Below are 22,422 nucleotides of genomic sequence, written 5' to 3'. Positions count from 1 at the left end.
TACTATGGACTTGGACAACATAAAAAATGGGGTTAATGATACTTTATTTTTTTGTTAAATACATTTAATAATCATCTACAGTGCTTATTCATGAGGCTAGCAGATACATATATAGTATTATTTCCAAATGTACTTTGGTCATCCGTTTTAAGAATTAGTATCACATTTAATTGGTTCTAGTTCAAGTAATGGCAACAGCTAAAATGAGAGTGGTCTGTATGCTTTGCAGGTCCTAAGGAATTCAGGCAATAAATTTCAAATTAAAATATAAGGAAAGCAGTTCCCTGTTGGCCTGGAGGTTAAGAATATATGATCCTACTTATATGACGTACTCAGTCAAAAATCAGAGACAGAAAGTAGAATGATGGTTAGCAGAGGCTGGAGGGCATGGAAAATGAGGGGCCATTAATTAATGGGCAGAGACCTTCAGTTTTAAAAGATGAAGATTTATAGAGATGGATGGTGGTGATGGTAGCACTACATTATGAATGTACTCAACGTCACTGTTCACTTAAAAACAAGACGGTAAAATTTACAATTTAAAAATTTAAAAAAAAAACTTATTAGAACATATCCATTTGTTCAAATACATGTTGGTTATCTGCTATATGCACAATGTACTGCTGCCAGTACTCAACCCCTCCCTGTTTTCTAAAGCAAATCCAACATGGCTCAAGATACTTTTTAAATTTTATTATTATCTCTATTTTATTTTATTTTATTTTACTTTATTTCATTTTATGTTGCATTTTAGGGCCATACCTGTGGCATATGAAGTTTCCCAGGCTAGGAGTCCAATTGGAGCTACAACTGCTGACCTACACCACAGCCACAGCAACGCAGGTTCTGAGCTGCGTCTGAGAACTACACGACAGCTCATGGCAAAATTGGATCCTTAACCCACTAAGTAAGGACAGGGATCGAACCTGCAACCTCATGGTAGCTATTCAGATTCATTTCCGCTGCACCATGACGGGAACTTCAAGACACTTTTTTTAAAAGAATGACAAAGCAGACTGATACAATGTGTATTCTTATTTTATTAAATCTTACTAGTATTCTTTAAGGAACAAACACACAGGCAAGTAGGCTACAACGAAGAAATCTTTCCATAAGAGACTTAAGAAAACATTAAAAGATACTTCCAGATGTTATCTTCAGTGATGCTTCTTATCTTTGTTCTGGGACTCCAGGTAATATTCAGCCCCTACAGCTACCACAAATGCAGCAAACCCCCATTTGAATCCTTTTAATAATGCACCAACAAAGGAAACATTGTTTGCAAAGCCACCAGAGTATCTCCAAGCTTCATTGCTGGAGGAAAAAAAGGGAAAAATTATAATCACATATGACTTAATGTACATTCACTGAGTAAAATCTATTTGATTTTCATCTTTCTAACAGACTTAAATTCAACCTTATATAAGATAATCTAAGTGGATCACAATAGGAATCTTCCTGGGGCATGACATAATTAGGTCTATATGACCACATTTCATACATGAAATACAAGAAAAAAACACGATGATTTCATATTTCACAGTCATAACAGTCAGGATTTTACAGACTTCTCAAATGCAAGACTCATTTTGGCCTGTCAGAGGTCAGCCATGTAGCTTTGCCCATACTAGTCATTACAGCTTCATGGAAAGAGGAAGCTAAGAAGTTGGGTATTAATCTTTGCTTTGCCGCTTATACTCGATACACAACCTTTTGGGCTGGGCAAGTTACTTAACCTGCCAGGGCTTGTTTCCTCATCTACAATGATTACTATCTACCTACCTTATAGTGTTATTATAAAAATTACACAGGGTAACGTATGAAGTATTTTGGCACAAAGAGTATGTAACACTCGATAATACCATTACTATTCAAGATGATCATTGCTTTTTCCTGTCATAAAAGTCTGGACTTTAGAAGACTAACTTCCTGCTCTGGCAATCATTCTTATGAGAATCCTGAACAGAGGAGGAAACAGAAATCTGAGAGCTCTAGGGAAAAAAAAGTCTTCTCTCATGGGTAAGGAGGATAAATGAGTGGAAAAAAATGTAATAAAGAGAAAAACCCACTTAACTTTGAAAATCTGACTTATGAGAGCTAATCAAATCTATTTTAAGATACCAACAACAAAGATGTTAGAAGAAAACTACAGATTAATATTCCTCGTGAACACAGATGCAAATATTCCTAACAAAATTTTAGAAAACTGAATCTAGCAATACTTAAAAGGATAATATATCATGAAGTAGGGTTTGTCTCAGGAATACAAGATTAGTATAATATTTGAAAATCAATAAAATTTACTCACCATACTACAGAATAAAAAAAACTATGTGAGCATCTTAATAGATGTAGAAAAAGCATTTAACAAAATTCAACACCCATTAGTAACAGTAACAATAATAATAGTAACTCACAATAACCCATGAATAGAAGAGAAATTCCTCAACTTGATGAAAGGCATTTATGACCATCCTACAACTAATATTACACCTAATGACGTTAGACTGAATGCTTTCCCCAATTAGAGACAAAGCTAGCATGTATGCTTACACCACTTTTATTCAACATTATGTTAATAGTGTTAGCTAGTGTAATAATGCAAGAAAAAGAAATTAAGAGTGTATTTAGCAAGGTAACAAGATAGTCAATATATAAAAAGCAATCATATTTTTATATATTAGCAATGAACAGTTGGAAATTGAAGTTTAAAACTACCATTTACAATAGCATTGGAGTTCCTTTGTGACTCAGTGGGTTAAGGATCTGGTGTTGCTGCTGCAGCAGCTAGGGTCACTGCTGTGGCACAGGTTCGATCTCTGGTCGGGAACTGTCACATGCTGCATGTGTGGCCAAAAAAAAAGAAAATTTTAAAATACCATTTACAACAGTATTAAAAAATATGGAAATTTTCAGGATAAATTTACCAAAATATGTACTAGACTGTATATGAAGCAATAAAACATTGCTGAGAAAATTAAAGAGGATCTAACTCGTCCATGGACTATAAGATTTAGTATTGTTAAGACATCAGTTATCCCCAATTGAACTAAAAATTCAAGGTGATCCCAGTTAAAATCCAAACAGGCTTTTTGTAGAAACTGAAAAGCTCATCCAAAATTTAAACATAAATGCAAAGAACCTAGAATAGCTAAGACAATTAAAAATAAAAAAGTTGGACATCTATTTTACACCTGATTTGAAGACAGTGGGGTACTGACATAAGGGTAGACATATTGATCACAGTAACAGAATTGTATCCAGAGATAAACCCTATGGATATTGTCAATTGATTTTTGACAATGGTATCAAGGTAAATTAATGGGGAAAGGTGGTCTTTTAATATACAGTGCTGGAACAACTGGAATAACTGGATGTCCACATGCAAAAACACTAGCCTCCATCCTTATCTTATATGACAAAAAATTAACTCAAAATGGATCATATGCCTAAATGTGAGAAAGAACACATTAAAAGCTCCCAGAAGAAACATTAGGAGAAAATCTTACAACAAGCACAAACCATAGAAGGAAACAAATGGTAAACTGAAACTTAATCAAAATTTAAAACTATTTGAAAGATATTGTTAAGAAAATGAAAAGATAAGCCACACTCTGGGAAAAAATCTGCAAAACATATCTGATAAAGGACTTATATTAAAAATATACAGAGAACTCTTACAGTTCAGTTAAATAAAATGGGCAAAGATCTGAACAGACATTTCACCCAAGAAAACACATAGATGACAAATAAGCAGGCACATGAAAAGATTCTCATGATCTTCACTCTTCATGGACAAAAAACCTAAAGAAGTATCACTATTCTACTAGAATGGCTAAAATTAAAAGGCTGATAAAACCAAGTATGGATGAGGAACATGGAGCAACTGAAATTCTCATGCATTATTGATGGGAATGCAAAATGATACAGCCACTTTGGAAAACAGCTTGGCAGTATTTAATTAAAAAAAATATATATATACTTTTCTAATGATTCAGAAATCTCACTGTTAGATATTTACCCAAGAGAAATAAAAACATATGTTTACACAGACTTATACTTGAAAGATTAAAGTAACTACCCATGAATAGCCAAAAAGTGGAAACAACCCAATGGTCATTAACTCCTGAAGAGTAAACAAAATGAGGTATGTGCATACAAGGGAATATTATTCACCAATAAAAAAGAAAGGAACTATGGATACAAGTTAACAATGTGCATAAATCTCAAAAGCATTATGTTAACTGGAAGTGGCCAGAACAAAAGACCACATACAATATGATTCCAATTGTACAGAATTCTAGAAAAAGCAGATCAAGAGTGGCCGAGATGTAAGTGTAGGACAGCAAAGGATCATGAGGGAACTTCCTGGTATGATAGAAATATTCTGTATTATGATTGTGGGTGGTGGTGGTCACAAAACTGCCTACATCTGTCAGCACTCATGGAATGATACACCTAATGGGGTGAATTTTACTTTGTGTAAATGATATTCCAATAAAGCTGATTTAAAAACTTACATGGAAAATTACTTTCAATGATTTTTTAAAAAAGGGAATACATTGAAAAGGCACATAAGAGACTGCTTCTCTAGGCTAACTTCTATTTTATTTCATTATTCTTACCGGCCCCATGGATCCCTTAGTCCTCGTGCAGCCAGCTTCTCCTGGACAGTTTCTAATGGTGTCCCTTCTATCTTCCACTGTTTATAATCTGGAAGTTCCATTTTACTATGACCATGTTCATGTCCATGTCCATGGGCCATGTCTATAGGAAAACTTTAGTTTAAGGGAGAAAGACATAGATTGTAGGTATCAAATAACCAAGTTTACTATTTATATTTTAAGGTAAAACATTTAAAATTAACATTTTAAAAAGAGAGCCAAATATAAAATCAAAAGTTCTAAGTTAAGAAATTTTGTAAAACTGTCTTATTATATAACTAGTTCATGTTTGCAGTTAGGAGATATACATATGTAAAACATAAAAAAGAAAAATAATCAGTTAACCCCACCACTAAAAGATAATCATTTATTGGAGTTCCCATCGTGGCGCAGTGGTTAGCAAATCCGAGTAGGAACCATGAAGTTGCTGGTTTGATCCCTGGCCTTGCTCAGTGGGTTAAGGATCTGGCGTTGCCGTGAGCCGTTAGGTTGCAGATGCGGCTCAGATCCCAAGTTGCTGTGGCTGTGGCATTGGCCAGTGGCTACAGCTCCGATTAGACCCCTAGCCTGGGAACCTCCATATGCCACAGGAAGCGGCCCTAGAAAAAGCAAAAAGACAAAAAAAAAAAAAAAAAGAAAAAAGAAAAGAAAGAAAGAAAAGAGGAAAAAAAGATAACCATTTATTATTCAGTTGCTTTCTTTTTTATAATAATAGCAAACCTTCATCATGCCCTATGTGCCAGATGCACTATGTTAAAGTGCTTTAACTATCTTGACTCTGTTATTCTTAAAACAACTCTTTGAACTTAAATTGACAATGAAACTCCAAGAAGGTAAGTAACTTCTAAAAGTAACACAAATAGTTCATGGTACAATTGGGTTCTAAACCTTGCAGTTTCATTTCAGAGCCCTTGCTCCTAACTTTTAAGCAATACTGTTTCCTTCTTTTGTGTCCTTTCATAATGCATGAATATGTAAAACAAAAATGTTGTACATACTGTTGTTACCTGCTTTCTTCAGGTGATTCTTTTATTATGTAGTACTACTGTGGTTAATACATACGGATCGCATGAACTTTCTGTAAAGAGCCAGATAAGGAAGTAAATATTTTAAGCTTTGTGGGCCAAGAGATACAACCAAAGACATCATGTAGGTACTTATAATAAAGGGAGAGAAAACAAATCTCCAAAAATATTTTACTGAAAAAATTCAAAATATAGTAATTGAGTATACTTTTTTGTAATATAGGTCTTTTTAAAATGATTTTTTCAACGTTTTATTTAATTTTAATTTTTGGCTCTGCCGCTGCATGAAGAAGTTCCAGGGCCAGGGATCGAACCCATGCCACGCAGTGACAACGCCAGATCCTTAACCTGCTGAGCCGTCAGGAAATTCCTGTAATATAAGTCTTCTGATGGAAAAAATGCAATTCCCTGCTTGAGGGATAACATTTTGGTTACCTGGGGCTCAAAGTTTAGTATGAAATTGATTGAAAATATTCATCTTTAAAAATTCTTCTTGGAAGATCCTTTGTGGCACAGCAGGTTAAGAACTCAGTCTGCAACTGTGACTTGGGTATAATCCCTAGCCCTGGCCCTGGAACTTCCATATGCTGGAAGTAAGTGGGGGGTGGGGTGGGGGGGTGGACCACCACCACCACCACCACCACTGAAAACCCTTCTTAGGAGTTCCCGTCATGGTGCAGCAGAAACGAATATGAATAGGAACCATGAGGTTTGGTGTTCGATCCCTGGCCCCTCTCAGTGGATTAAGGATCTGGTGTTGCCATGAGCTGTGGCTCTGATTCCACCCCTAGCCTGGGAACCTCCATATGCCAAGAGTGCAGCCCTAAAAAGCAACAACAAAACAAAACAAAACCTCCTTAGCTCACTGGCCACATAAAAACAGGCAATGGGCTGAATCTGGCCAGCAGGCTACAGTTTGCTGATTCCCGAACTAGATCAAAAGAGATCTTAGGTCCCCTCTTTAGGCGATAAGTTTGCTTAAATAAAATATGTCCTCAGTAGGTACATAAAGATTTCAGTTTTGAGAGTTCCCATTGTGGCACAGGGGAAATGAATCCGACTAGGAACGATGAGGTTATGGGTTCGATCCCTGTCCTTGCTCAGTGGGTTAAGAAGCCAATGTTGCCGTAAACTGTGGTGTAGGTCGAAGACTCGGATCTGGCGTTGTTGTGGCTCTGGCATAGGCTGGCGGCTACAGCTCTGATTAGACCCCAGCCTGGGGACCTCCATATGTTGCAGGTGGGGCCCTAAAAAGACAAAAAATAAAAAAGATTTCAGTTTTGCAGTGTTCCTGTTTTTGTTCCCTTTTTTTATGGCCACACCCAAGGCATATGGGCCTGGGATTGAATCCCAGCCACAGCTGCGATCTGCCACAGCTGTGGCAGCACCAGGTCCTTTAAACCATTGTGCCAGAGACTGAACCCAGCCTCTGCAAGGAACGGAGCCACTGTAATCAGATTCTTAACCCACTGCACCACAGCAGCAACTCCTCGTTTTTTTTTTTTTTTCCTAGGGCTGCACCCGCGGCATATGGAGGTTTCCAGGCTAGGGGTCTAATCGGAGCTGTAGCCACCGGCCTATGCCACAGCCACAGCAACAAGGTATGCGAGCCACATCTGCGACCTACACCACAGCTCACGGCAACGCTGGATCCCTAACCCACTGAGCAAGGACAGGGATCAAACCTGCAACCTCATGGTTCCTAGTCAGATTCGTTAACCACTGAGCCACGACAGGTACTCCTCATCTAGTGTTATTTTAACAGATAATACAAAAATAAACTTTAGCTCAATCCCCAGTTAAATTGTTATGAATTTCAAATTATGAGTGTATGAATTAATAATGCTATACTGTAATTTATATAAGGTTAGCAGCAGCAATTCTATAGTCACTGCTTTCCAGAAATAAAACCAAACTCAATAATTATTACCATTTTGTCTGCATTTATAACTATAAACAAGTCCAATAATAAAGCAGATTTCTACACTGCATTTCAGAAGACAGAGATAAATCATCAGTGTATGCTAAAGACAAATTATGTGAAGTGCTCATTTCATCAAACAATATTTCCCAGAATACTGCTCATAGTAATTTTGACAAACTAGCCAACACTTAAGTATTTTTATTTTAGACACGTTAAGATATCACAAAACATTATATTGATGATTTTCACATATAAAAGAGAATAAAAATCAATACTCGCCAAACAAGTTAAAACTACAACATTCACAACTTTGAAGGAAACATATAATCCATTATTTCATTACTATTTGGTGGATTTAATATTATAAAGGAAATAAATTATGGTTTCAGATTTCAGTCTGACTTGAGATTCAATATACTATCACAAAAGATTTTTAGAAGCATTTAATTATGATAGTGTTGACCTCTTCAAACTGTTTCAAAAAAAATTTTTTTAAGTAATGCTTCATTCCAAAATTTTTAGATTACAAGACAAACTGGAGTTCCCGTCATGGCTCAGTGGTTAACGAATCCGACTAGGAACCATGAGGTTTTGGGTTCGATCCCTGGCCTCGCTCAGTGGGCTAAGGATCTGGCATTGCCATGAGCTGTGGTGTAGGTCGCAGATGTGGCTCAGATCCCGAGCTGCTGTGGCTGTGGCGTAGGCCGGCGGCAACAGCTCCGATTCGACCCCTAGCCTGGGAACCTCCATATGCCGTGGGAGCGGCCCAAGAAATGGCAAAAAGACCAAAAAAAAAAAAAAAAAAAGATTACAAGACAAATTTATTTTGACAAATGTCAAGTCTAGAATACTAAACCTACTGGAGTATCAATGTACTTGGAAGAGAATACAAATTTTTTTATTAAATAGTTTGATATTTAAAATGAAAACTGAAATACTACCATGGTATGAAGGCTATCTCAAAGTTACAATATTACTATGCTCAAAATATTAACTAATTTAGAAGATGAATCTTTGAAAAAAAACACGAAAGTATACATACATCCATTTCTCCTAAACAAATGTCCTTCAATAAATTCAATGTATTTTCTTTTCTATCTAATTAAAATGTCAGAAAGGGCTCCTATATATTTACTAAATATAATATTTCAATGACTTTTCAAAAAGAAAAAAGTTGAACATCATTTTTAGGGAAACTTTGTTTTCTTTTGAAAATTATTTCTACTTCAGTATAGCCATTAATCAAACAATGCTATGACGATCACTGGAAGGAGGAGACTAGAATTCTATGCAAGTGCAGACTTTGATGCTGTACAGATCTGGCATCAAACCCTGCATGCACCATTTTTAGCTGTAAAATCCTGGGCAAATCATTTTAATCTCTCTGAACTTCTGTTTCTTCATATAGCATGAGGTTAAAACCTACTTTGCAAGACTGTGAAAACTGGAGAAAACACATTGTGATGATATGCCTTCCACTTTTACACCCAGGTGGTGAGAATGTGATTTAGCACAACCACTGTAAAAAAAAAAAAAATGTTTGGCATGACCTAGAAAAGGTGAATAGCTGAAATACTTTACGGTCTAACAATTCCAGTCAGAGGTACTGTATACATACTCTAGATCGGTACTATCTAGTATGGTAGCCATTAGCACCTGAAATGGGGCCTGTGCAACTAAGGAACTAAGAATTTGTATTTAATTCTAATTAATTTAAATTTCAAAACAGATTTTCAAACCAGTTATGGGAAAATTTTAATGTGTGTTTGGAACAAACTGGGCATCCAAGTCTAGTTTATCAACTGTAAATTTTGTGAAATATAAATACAGATTAAGTTTATATTTATGAAAATTTAGCATAGTCTGTAAGTGTAAAATATACCAATTGAAGACAGCATGAAGAAAATGTAAAATATTTCACTGATAACTTTTAATACTGGCTATATCTTGAAAATATACCTTTTTTTTTTCCTTTTAGGGCCACACCCGTGGCACATGGACGTTTCCAGGCTAGGGGTCGAATCAGAGCTGCAGCTGCCAGCCTACCCCACAGCCACAGCAGTAAGGGATCTGAGCCACATCTGTAACCTACACCACAGTTCACGGCAATGCTGGATCCTTAACCCACCAAGTGAGGTCAGGGATCAAACCACATCCTCACGGATGCTAGTTACGGTCGTAACCTGCTGAGCCATACAGGAACTCCCTTGAAACTCTTAATATTTTGAAAATACATACTGAGTTAGATGAAATACATTATTAAAATTAATTCTGTTTCTTTTTACCTTTTTAACATGGCTACCAGAAAATTTTAAATTACGAATGTGGTTTGTATTATATTTCCATTGGACAGCACTGCTCTAAAGAAACTCACCCATCTGTATAACAAGAGATATTTTATAAGAACATTTTTAGCCATATTATTTATGCCAGCCCCAAACTGTAAACAACTCAAATGTCCAACAGTAGAATGGATTAATTGTAGAATATTACACATTGAAAACCATGTGCAAAAGCACGAATGAATTTCACAAATATAACAATGAAAAAGGGGTGAATCAGAAAAAAATATACACAATTTGGATCCCATTTATATAAATGGAAAGACCCAACAATCCATTTTCTAGGAATGCATCATAGAAGGAAAAATTTAAGTGAAACAAGTAAATGATTATCACAAATTAGGATAGTGGTTATCTCTTGGAGGAGGAGATGGAATCAGAAACTCATACAGGGAGCTCCTAAGGCAGTATTTTTTCAATGTATTGTAATTACCATTCAGGGGCTTTTTGAGACACTTCTTTTCCCTACCACGTTCTCACCCTACCCCACCCTCCATGAAATTTTAATACCACAGTTTATGTACTATGGCTCTTTGAAGGATTTCAAACCATTGTATCATCCAAGGGATTTTTTTCTTTTTTTTGCTCTCTCACCCCATCTCCACAAGAAACAACTTTTACCTCCTTGAAGGCCAATCACCTCTGTTGAGAATACATGTTTAAGTTTTTGCCAATGCTTTATTTTCTAACCTGAGGGGTAGTGACCAAGTGTTTGTTTAATTATAATTCTTAAAAATGTACTCATGTTTTATACACCCTTCTGTTATGCATACTTCACAATAAAAACTAAAATTAGATAAAGTGACTTAAATTGTGCCAAGGACTTAAGAAGAGGCGATTATTTCAGTTTCAGAGCTGTTCAAATAAGAATAGCAAGGAAATTAGTTCAACAGGAAAAGAACATGTAATCACGATTTTTTTTCACCTCATTCTATCTAAAAGTTTGGTGGAGATCAACTTTCACTAAATAAGGCTGGCATACTTTGCCTAGAAAGGAAACAAAAAGAGTAATTCCACTTACACTATAAGTATTTTCGCAGTTTGCTAAAGACTTTGAAGTATATATCCTAACTTCCCCTCACTTTAAAAACTGCGAATACGGGGAGTTCCCGTAGTGGCGCAGTGGTTAACGAATCCGACTAGGAACCATGAGGTTGCGGGTTCGGTCCCTGCCCTTGCTCAGTGGGTTAACGATCTGGCGTTGCCGTGAGCTGTGGTGTAGGTTGCAGATGCGGCTCGGATCCTGCGTTGCTGTGGCTCTGGCGTAGGCCGGAGGCTACAGCTCCGATTCGACCCCTAGCCTGGGAACCTCCATATGCCGCGGGAGCGGCCCTAGAAATGGCAAAAAGACAGAAAAAGCAAACAAATAAACAAAAAAAACCAAAACTGCGAATACGGTAGTAACATTAGAACACAAAAGACAAATTATCTATTTTCACATGTGATGTCTCTTCCAGCCCCTTTATCTGCATATATGCAATTTAAAAATAGTAATCACTGTAGTTCCCGTCTTGGCTCAGTGGAAACAATCCGACTAGGAACCATGAGGTCGCAGGCTCAATCCCTGGCCTCGCTCAGCAGGGTTAAGGATCTCGTGTTGCCATGAGCTGTGGTGTACGTCGCAGACGAGGCTCGGATCTGGCATTGCGGTGGCTCTGGCCTAGGCTGGCAGCAACAGCTCCGATTAGACCCCTAGCCTGGGAACCTCCATATGCCACGGGTGCGGCCCTCAAAAGACTAAATAAATAAATAAATAAAAACAGTAATCACTGCAAAAATTGATGTGGTTTTGTACCCTTTTTTTTCACTTTAACATTATGTCATAAACATTCATACCAGAAAAATCTTAAATCAAACCTATACTATGCATGACGGTAAGGCAGGTATTACAGTTATTCCTATTTTACAAATATTCAATTTGAGAGCTGGTAAACCAAAAAACATGGGGCAAGGGGGTGCTGCAAGTGGCAGAAGTGGAAAAATAGCATCTGTACCTAGCAACCACAAGGATTCTCACTACATCCTTCTACAATCACCTCTCACAACTCAAAGACTTCATAGTTCTCCGCTGCTAGTTCTTCGATCTCCTTCAATTTTGAGTTACATATTCTCATCATCTTTCCTCATTTAGTCTCTCCTTTTTGACAGTTCCCAGGATAGAGTCTCATTCTTATTCTCGATCAACAGATCTCCCACCAAATCCCCAATTTACCTGACAGCAATCTGACCTCTCAGGACACTCAACATTCAACCCTCCAGCCGGAGGCAACCGGAAACGGAAGTTGTCACCTTGAGTACCTCACGGCAGGAAAGCAGAGGAGAATTTTAATACCCTGGTCCTGGGGGCACAGATTCCTGGTCCAGGTGGAGATGACATGAAGATGGCTGGAAGTGGGAAATTTCCCCGCATATCTGTGCATCTGGAGTCTGACTGATGTAAGAGAAACAGTGAAGGACCCAAGGGCGGGGAAGAGCAACGAGTCTTTGTTGGGAGACCGGAATCTTTAGACGCTGCACAAAGGGAGGGCCGCGGCCATTTTTCTCCAATCAACGGAGCTGTTGTTGGAGCGTGGACCCACCCAATGGGAGGGCCGGTTGTTGCGCTGCAGTTGGCAGGCTGCTGCGGGAGGCGGTGGCGGTAAGAAGCCGGAGGCAGCGGGGTGACAGGTAGGCGGCGGCGCTGTCTTTAGGGGACACGGAGTACCAGAAAAGAGGGATTTTCTTTTTCTCTGGCTGCAGGGAGTATAGAGAGGATCTAACGTGGGTGGTTCGGAAAGGGCGGTAGCTGGAGTGTTTGTGGTTCCGGAACCTTTCAGAGACCAGGTAGCAGCTTGGGAGGGTCGTGAGGAAGAGAAAGCAGCCGAGGCGGGTGGAGGCTGAGCCCAGTGGCGACGTGGGGGCCTCGGGCGTGGGGGGCTGCGGAGGCGCCGGCGGAGACCGGAAAGAGGCGGGAGCAAGACGGTTTAATGAGGGCTGGAGGACTCCTTGCATGAAGCTCCAAGAGAGAAGAGGACGCGGCATTGCAGGCACCTGAGAGAAATCCTAGGGCTTGCTTCGTAGGGCCATTTCTCCGGGTGGGGACGGAGGGAGCGGAGAAGAAATATTTACTGGCGGTCAGATCCTTGAAACTCTTCATAGCTGTGCATTATGTAATCCATGGCTGTTATTTACCCAAACAAGTAGGTTGCCCTCCTGGAAGAAGAGATCTTGCAACCTATTGATATGTCAGAATAGTTTTTTTCACTGCTTTGACTGTTTTCTACCCTGGCAGGCTCTGTGGGCGAGGAAGCATGAAGGATAGAGTAGTCACGAAGAGCTCATCCCAAATATGGACTTGGGCTGAGAGATAATGTTTGTTTGAGATGAGCGTGGCCAGGTTCACGTTTTATAGTTCGTGAATTTGTTTTGAGGGTCAAGGCTAATTTAAAAAAAATTTTTTTTTAATCTTCAGGAAAGTGGAGAGCCTCAAGAACTTATATATACTACGAGGTAAGTGCAAGTTGGAAAATGACTAGATAATTAGTTGGTAGATTTTTTTTTTTTTACCCCCTAAATATTATGAAAGTTAGAGACTGTGAAAATAAGGTGGTGGTCTGAATTCGTTTGGTTTTTTGTTTCTGTTTTTTTTTTTTTTTTTTTTTTTTTTTTTTTTTTTTTGCCGGGGGAATCACCTTTTTAAGTAATTTGCTCTGTAAGTTGAGAAGCTATTTATGAATTATTTATTTCTTGGGTTTAAAAAGTATGTTCTTTGTATCTCTCCAGTAGAGGTAAAATGCATTTATAGACATAATTACTTGTACATCATCGTGGGTTTTTTTTTTTTAGTTTTTTTAATTCATTTTTTGCACAATGAAATGTAGAATTAAAATAGGAATTCCATTCAGTGTGTATTATGAAATGACAGACTATGAAAAACTTGATTTTATAGCTCACTGTTTTAAAGGAAGCATTATAAATGTCTAAAATGTAAGCTGATTGAAAAGTTGCTTTTAGCTTGGAAGATAAAGACTAATGTAGTATTAGCAAGTGTATCATTTTCCTGAGCTTACTTTAATACTGCATGTCAGAAAAACTTTCTAAGATGTGATTTTTTTCTCTTACTAATAAATTATATTAATATAACCCAGAAACTAAATCTAAAAATGCCTTTATGAATGTCATTTAATAAAGAGGTGTATCATTAGAGTTTGTTTTTAAATGTTTAGAGTGCTGAGATATTTATCAGTGTTTCGGATAATAATTTTGACGCTTGGTGTTTCATTCTTTGTCTTTTTATCTTTTGGCAAGAACAATACTCTCAGTCACAGAACAGTTCTGTTTCCATTTTAGGTATAGGTCTTTAGTGTGAGTATATGTGAATAAATCTCTGCTTTTATGCTGGGTGGTATGTGTGTCTCTATGTGTGTATGTGTTTCTTCTGATTATGTAACCAGCCTACTAGAGCTGTCTTAGAGAACTAATGGTTGATTTTGAATGGCCAGTAGGTGTCATTGTGGAATGTAATAAAGTTGAACATTGAGTAGGAAATTACTAAGTGGTTTAAGGAACACTAGTCCAAATTAGAACATAATAATGATTGGCTGATTATTTATACATCATTAGAAATCCTCTTTTCTGGTGCATTCCAGTATTGGAGTTGATTATAAGGAATTTGAAACAAAGGCTGTAAAGAAGTATAGTTGTTTGCTCTAAAATGGACCTTGAAAGTTTTTAAATCTAACTCTTAAGCTATCTTGACATGCAGTATGGATTTAGGATTGTTTGATTGTTTTTTTTATATAGTTTTGGCATCTTATTGTAGTTTATTAGGTTCTAGAATGATTAAAATTTTCAGCTTGACTGAATTTTATAATAGAAAAACCAATGCTACATAATGAAATTCTAAAATGATAAGATGGGGGCAAAAAGTCTTCAAACAAGTTATCAGCTGCACCAAATAGTACTTTATTATTGTTCTTTTAACGTAAGAATAAAAGAGTTTTTTTCTTTTTCTGTGGCTTATTTTTGTTGTCCAAAATAGCTTTTTACATTTTTATCTGACTAGTAGACTGTGTGCTTTTCTCAGGATGATGAACTGAACATTCATCATTGTCTAAAATGTAATATAATGGATTCTGGAGGGAGCTGGCACAGAAAGCTCTAAAGGTAGCTTATAGCTGCTGTTAGTACATCCCTTGACCTGCAGAGCTTTCTGCTGTGCTCTTGTCACTTTGTAGCTCAGTTTCTTTTGCCTGCTATTGATAGCAATGTTAAAAAATAGAATTGGACCTGATTCAGGAATTCTCCATGAAAGTGGAGAATTACATATATATCAGAATAATCTGAGTATTTTTTAAAAGGCACACATACATATCCAGTATATCATCTCCATTTCTCTGCAGAATAGGGGGAATATGAAAAGAGGTAGATATATTTTGAAGGACAAAAAAAATCCCCTAGATAATATGGTCCACCATGGCCTGCCACTTGAAAATCATTGATCTAACTCAAGGCTCTTATACTGTAATGTGAACTAGAATAGTAGTTTTAGCTTGAGAAAAAGGGCTTCTAAATCTATCAATATTTTTATAGCTCAATAAAATTTCATCATTTAATGTCATAGCTGGGATGGATTTTCTAGCCAGGAGCTAAAGTTGCCAGAAATAAAAATTGTGCTGAATGTTTTGGTTGGGATTGGTTTTTACTTGGCACTTAGCTGAATTACATAAACCAAACTAAATTTCTTTCATGATTCAGACCTTTGCTTTGCACAGATATTTACTCACATCTTGTTCTTTTAATGTCTTTGAAAGCTATCTAGATCTAGATTAAACTAGAATTGGAAATTAAGAAATTTTCATGATAAAAGTTTTTCTTAAATAATATTGCTGTGATATGGAGTTCCTGTCGTGCCTCAGCAGAAAAGAATCTGACTAGTATCCATGAGGACGAAGGTTTGATCCCTGGCCTCACACAATAGGTTAAGGATCTGGTGTTGCCATGAGCTGTGGTGTAGGTCACAGACATGGCTTGGATCCCCTGTTGCCTTGGCTGTGGCTTAGGCCAGTGGCTACAACTCTGATTCCACCCCTAGCCTGGGAACCTTCATGTGCCACAGGTGGGGCCCTTAAAAAAAAAAAAAAAAAGGCAAAAAAAATACTGTTGGTGATATGTTGAAGATAAACATTTATCTTTTGAAAACAAATAATGTATATGAAAACTTTTGTGAAAGTGTTGACTTTGACACAGGCTCTGTTTAGAAAATCAGAGTTCATCTTTATGAATTCTAGATTTCTGTTTGGGTATCAGTCTGTCATAGAGACAAGTATGAGAAAAAGTGTGAATGAGTAGACTTCAATTTTGGAGAAAGGAATAAAACTCAATTGTGTAATGTATTGAGATGTGACTTGATTATTTATAGAATTACAGTTCTTCCCTGAGGAGTTCCCTGGTGGCCTAGCAGTTAAGGACTTGGTATGGTCAGTGCTGTGGCTCGGGTTTGATCCTTGGTCCAGGAACTTTCATGTGCCCCTGGAGTAGCCAAAAGAAAAAAAAAGAATTATAGTTCTAAGTGTAAAATGCAACTGCCAAAAATGTAGGCGTAAAATATGGTTAAGTGACACTTAAAATGTTAAGTGGTAAAGCATGAGTTAAAAAATAGTTATTTTCTTCAATCATTAAGATACTGAACTCCAAAAAAATTAGAATCAAACTTATTTAGCAACTTTGTCATTATGGATCCTTGATTTTTTTAACTCAAGTATAATTGACATAATCCCTTGGCTCTTGATAGTGCTTGATTGTTAACTAATACAGACTTTTGTTAGCTACTAAGATTCATCAGTTTAACTCCTTAAATTCCTTTCCATGTGTGTTTCTTTAAAAAATTAGTGGAAGGAGTTAGATGCTGAGTGCAGAGTGAAACTTATATATGCTTTTTATATATTCTTTTGTATGGAGGCTTAAATTTTTCTTTTCTTTTTTTTAACTAGACTTTACTTTTTAGAGCAGTTTTAGGGTCACTGCAAAATTGAATGGAAGGCACAGAGATTGCCCATGCACCTCAACACGTATACATAGTCTCCCCCATTATCAGTATCCTTCACAGAAGTGTACATTTGTGACACATTACCACCCAAAGTCTGTAGTTTACATTAGGTTTCAATTTTGATATTTTATACTATATGGGTTTGGACAAATGTCTCATGACATATATTTACTGTATAGTATCATACAGAGTGATATTAAGGCTTTTTAAACATTTTTTATTTAATTTTTTTTTTTAATGACACCCACAGCACATGGAAGTTCCCAGGCCAGGAATTAAATCTTAGTCCCAGAAGCAACATTAGTTGCAGCTGCAGCAACAGACCTTTTAACCCACCTCCCTGGGCCAGGGACCAGATCCGAGCCTCCATAGCAACAGTTGGATTCTTAAGCTACTGCACCACAGTGGGAGCTTCATAGTAATATTAAGGCTTTTTTATTTTCCTTCTTTTTACAATCAGCTGCAAAAACTGGTGAAGTTCCTAGGCTAGGGGTTGAATTGGAGCTGCAGCTGCCAGCCCACGCCACAGCAACACCAGATCCAAGTCACATCTGCAACCTACTCCAGAGCTTGAAGCAACTCCAGATGCAGGGATCAAACCTGCATCCTCACAGATACTGTGTTGGGTTCTTAAGCTGCCGAGCCACAATGGGAACTCCAACACTTTTTATTTATTTATTTTTAGTTGTATAATGATCATAACAATCTAATTTCGCAGGATCCAAGACTTTTTATTTTTTATTCTGATTTATTTATTTATTTATTTTCTGTCTTTTGTTGTTGTTATTGTTGTTGCTATTACTTGGGCCGCTCCCGCGGCATATGGAGGTTCCCAGGCTAGGGGTCGAATCGGAGCTGTAGCCACCGGCCTACACCAGAGCCACAGCAACTCGGGATCCGAGCCGCGTCTGCAACCTACACCACAGCTCACGGCAACGCCAGATCGTTAACCCACTGAGCAAGGGCAGGGACCGAACCCGAAACCTCATGGTTCCTAGTCGGATTCGTTAACCACTGCGCCACGACAGGAACTCCTCCGATCCAAGACTTTTTAATCCGCATGTATTCCTTTTGTAGTTCTTTCTTTTTAAGTGAAAAAGGAAGTGGGGAGGAGAGAGTGTACTACTGTCTTTTCTACTTTATGATTGTAAAACTCACATAACATGAAGTACTATAAAATCTAAACTTAACATGAATTTGCATCCTGTCACAGTACATACTGTTTTGTTTGTGGGGAAAAAAAACTGGAGGAAATGAATGTTTCTATTCTTCAGGGCTCTGTTGTCAAATATCTTGTCATTCGGTACCCAGTCCCTCTGATGTTATTTATTCAACTAGCATCTAGATGTGGTGATTTTCAAATCTCTGTCCCTAGACCAGAGATTTTTTTGATCTCTGCCTGTTAATCCTATAAATCTAATTGCTGCTAGGCGATGATGACTTGCAGATCCCTCAAATAGAGTATATCTAAAAGTGAATTCATATTTTATCATCTACCTAATATGCTAAAGCTAGAACCTGGTGTTGTCTTTGACACTGTTCTTATACCCCTTATCTGAGCATGCTGGAGTCTGTTGATTCTTCCTTCTATTTCTTTAATTCCATTCACTTCTCTCAATTTGTACAACCACTAGAAACAATATGAAGAGTTAGGATCTAGAAGCAGATAAGCTGTATTAAAATCCTAGCTCCACCATTAATAGCTTCAGTTTCTTCATCTTTAAAAACAGAGTCGTACTGGAGTTCTCTGTGGTACAGTGGGTTAAGGATCGGGTATTGTCACTGCAGCAGCTTGGGTCACTGCTGGGGCATGGGTTCAGTCCGTGGCCCAGGAACTTCCACATGCCACAGGCACAGCACAAAAACAAAACAGAATTGTACAGCCCAGCAGTTGCACTTTTAAACATTTATTCCAGAGAAATTGAAACTTAAATTCAGGAGTTCCCGTTGTGGCTCAGGGGTTAACAAATCCAACTAGGAACCATGAGGCTGAGAGTTCGATCCCTGGCCTCACTCAGTGGGTTAAGGATCCAGTGTTGCCATGAGCTGTGGTGTAGGTCGCAGACATGGCTCGGATCTGGCATTGCTATGGCTGTGGCATAGGCTGGCAGCTGTATCTCCGATTCGACCCCTAGCCTAGGAACCTTCATATGCCTTGGGTGTGGCCCTAGAAAAGACAAAAAGACCAAAAAAATAAAAAAATAAAAATAAATTAAAAAAAGAAACTTACAGTCACACAAGAACCTTCAGAGCAGTTTTAGCCAAAAGCTGGAAACAACCCAAATGTGCTTCAACAGGTGAATGGTTAAACAAACCGTGGCACATTTATACTAAACAGCAGTAAAAGAGTGAGCTATTGATACACGCAACAACTAGGATGGGTCTCAAGTGATAAAAGCCACTCTCAAAAAGTTAAATATTCCCTTTGATTCCCCTTATATAGCATTCTTAAAATGTCAAAATTATATAGTTGAAGAGCAGAGTACTGTTTGCCAGAGGTTAGGGATTAGGGTGAAGGAAGTGGGTGACTACAGGGGAGCCTCTTGGTTATAGAACAGTTCTGTGTCTTAATTGTGGTAGAAGTTATGCAAATCTACATCTGTTATAAAATTGTATAAAACTACATACATACACACACACACGGAGACACATGAGTGCTTATAAAACTTGTGGTATCTGAATAATCCTCTGTGGACTATACCAAGGTCAGCTTCCTGGCCTTGCTATTTTACTGTAGTTATGCAGGGTGTTACCATTGAGGGAAACTAGGCAAAGGGTACGTGGGACCTCCTGATACATAGTTTGGGAACTGCTTATGAGTGTATAATTATTTCAAAATAAGATGTTTAAAGGGTCGTATTAAGGATTAAATGAACAAATATATATAAAGTTCTTATTGTAGTACTTGGTGCATCATAAAATATATAACATATATAATAGTAGTAGTAGCAGCAGCAGTAGTGATAGTAAAGGCCCCTAACCTCTTACTGGACCTCTCACTAAGGACCATTCCAACAGTATTCTTTTTTTTTTTTTTTTTTTTTTTTTTTTGTCTTTTGTCTTTTGTTGTTGTTGTTGTTGCTATTTCTTGGGCCGCTCCTGCAGCATATGGAGGTTCCCAGGCCAGGGGTTGAATCGGAGCTGTAGCCACCGGCCTACGCCGGAGCCACAGCAACGCGGGATCCGAGCTGCGTCTGCAACCTACACCACAGCTGACAGCAACGCCGGATCGTTAACCCACTGAGCAAGGGCAGGGACCAAACCCGCAACCTCATGGTTCCTAGTTGGATTCGTTAACCACTGCGCCATGACGGGAACTCCCCAACAGTATTCTTATTGGTCACCCTGCCCTCCTTCTGGTCCATTCTACAATTTCTAAATTGTCTATTACATATTACTCATTTCATACAAAATCCTTTAATGGCTCCCCATTGTATTTTCATACATTAATTTATTTTTTTTAATTGGTTGTGGAGTGAAGCATTGGAATCAGCATGCCTTACAGGTCCCTATAATAGGTGAATTAAAGATAAAAATAGAAAAATCTCAAGTAATTTCTCTCAACTTCAGTATTGTTATCAAAGTTTATTTGGTATTACTGCCTAAAACACTACCCTAAAGTTTAATGACTCAGAACAAAAAGATTATTATTTTTCATGATTCTGTAGATTGGCTAGACTGTTCTTTTGGTTTCACTTGGCTCTCTCATGCAGCTAAATGCACCAGGAGGGTAGACTGAGTTAGAAGGACCTTGATGTGTTTGCACATGGTGCTAGCTGTCCATTAAAGTGCTACAGTTCTTCCCAGCGTGGCTTTTCAGCCTCTAGTAAGCTAGTCTGGTATCCTTACACAGCATTTCTTTTTTTTTTTTTTAGGGCTGCACTCTTGGCATATGGAGGTTCCCAGCCTACCCACAGCCACAGATCCAAGCTGAGTCTGTGGCACATACCACAGTTCATGGCAATGCCAAATCCTTAACCCACTGAGCAAGGCCAGGGATTGAACCCTCAACCTCATGGTTCCTAGTCAGATTCATCTTCACTGTGCCATGATGGGAATTCCCTTACATAGCATTCTTTGGTTAGCCTTCTAGCAAGGTGAAGGTGGAAGCTATAAAGTTGCAGGGCATCTCTGAGGATTAAGCTTTGGAATTTATATAATGACCCTTCCACCACATTTGTTGGTCAGAGCAGCTCACCAGGCTAACCCCAACTCAAGGGAATAGAGAAATAGAAAAGGACCTTTCTATTGTCTCAGTCAGTTCAGGCTGCTGTACCACAGACTGAGTGGTTTAAACAACAAACATTTATTTTTCACGGTTCCTAGAACTTGGGATGTCCAAGATCAAGGTGCCAGCAAATTTTGTGTCAGCTGAAGATCCACTTTCTGTTTCTGGGATGGCTGTCTTCCTACTGTGTTATAACATGAGAACTCTCTAGGGCTCTTTTATAAGGGCACTGATGCCGTTCATGAGAGCTCCGCCCTCATGACTTCGTCACCTCCCAAAGGTCCTACCTCTTAATACCATCACATTGGGGGTTAGTATTTCAATATATGAATTTGGTGAAGACAAAAATTCAGTCCACAGAGAAATCAGATTATTTTCTATTTTCTTTCTTTCTTTTTTTTTTCAGTCTTTTTGCCTTTTTCTAGGGCTGCACGCGTGGCATATGGAGGTTCCCAGGCTAGGGGTCGAATTGGAGCTACAGCTGCCAGCCTATACCACAGCCACAGCAACTGGGGATCAGAGCCATGTCTGCGACCTACACCACAGCTCACAGCAACGCCGGATCCTTAATCCACTGAACAAGGCCAGGGATCGAACCTGTAACCTCATGGTTCCTGGTTGGATTCGTTAACCACTGAGCCACGACGGGAACTCCTGTTTTCTCTTTTCTTAATGTAAGGATGAAAAACAGTCTGAAAAATGACATGATCACTGTAAGAATTTGAAAATTTTTGGTGAGATGTAACAAAAATAAAAACACAAGTACCAAAGACATTAAATGGCAAGCCAAGAAGGACAGGTTCCAAATCTTTATGAAGTATACTACTTAGCCATAAAAAAGAATAAAATAATGCCATTTGCAGCAATACGGATGCCGCTAGAGATTATCATACTAAGTGAAGTAAGTCAGAAAGAGAAAGACAAATACCATATGATAGCACATATATGTGGAATCTAAGACATGGCATGGGTGAACCCATCTACAAAACAGAAACAGACTCACAGACATAGAGATGTGGTTGCCAAGGGGGAGGGGGGAGGGAGTGGGATGGACTGGGAGTTTGGGGTTAGAGGCAAATTGTTATATTTAAAATGGATAAGCAGGAGTTCCTGTTGTGACTCAACAGAAAGGAATCTGACTAATATCCATGAGGGACTAGTATCCATGAGGATGCGGGTTTGATCCCTGGCCTTGCTCAGTCGGTCGTGGAT

At 38.2% G+C, this 22,422-nt stretch overlaps 1 protein-coding gene and 1 long non-coding RNA gene across 29 annotated transcripts in view; one reads left to right on the top strand and one right to left on the bottom strand.

Annotated features, from left to right (window-relative positions):
• NDUFB3 (NADH:ubiquinone oxidoreductase subunit B3) lies at nt 1,023–12,325 on the bottom strand. 13 transcript variants are annotated; one of them, XM_021075853.1, is made up of 5 exons: nt 12,168–12,312; nt 9,040–9,132; nt 5,663–5,742; nt 4,626–4,767; nt 1,023–1,314 (listed from the first exon to the last, which is right to left on the bottom strand). In XM_021075853.1, the coding sequence occupies exons 4-5, from the start codon at nt 4,763–4,765 to the stop codon at nt 1,158–1,160; spliced, it is 297 nt and encodes a 98-aa protein (XP_020931512.1). In that variant the 5' UTR covers nt 4,766–4,767; nt 5,663–5,742; nt 9,040–9,132; nt 12,168–12,312; the 3' UTR covers nt 1,023–1,157. The 13 variants fall into 13 exon arrangements, with proteins under 13 accessions (XP_020931512.1, XP_020931513.1, XP_005652507.1 ...); XM_021075854.1 differs by having other exon boundaries at nt 5,672–5,742; XM_005652450.3 differs by having other exon boundaries at nt 4,626–4,778; nt 5,672–5,742; nt 12,168–12,308.
• The window catches only part of FAM126B, an 81,969-nt gene continuing 72,018 nt past the window's right edge, over nt 12,472–22,422 (top strand). For 9 of the 16 annotated variants that reach the window (XR_002339352.1, XR_002339346.1, XR_002339338.1 and 6 more), the window contains exons 1-2: nt 12,472–12,622; nt 13,407–13,444. This is a non-coding gene — a long non-coding RNA (family with sequence similarity 126 member B). The other 7 variants (XR_002339345.1, XR_002339339.1, XR_002339342.1 and 4 more) reach the window with 3 other exon arrangements.

Source organism: Sus scrofa, chromosome 15 (genome assembly GCF_000003025.6).
Source record: "Sus scrofa isolate TJ Tabasco breed Duroc chromosome 15, Sscrofa11.1, whole genome shotgun sequence".
Classification (NCBI taxonomy): Eukaryota; Metazoa; Chordata; class Mammalia; order Artiodactyla; family Suidae; genus Sus; species Sus scrofa.
The sequence above is the reverse complement of the archived record's forward strand: the minus strand, read 5'-3'. Positions and strand labels throughout refer to the sequence as shown.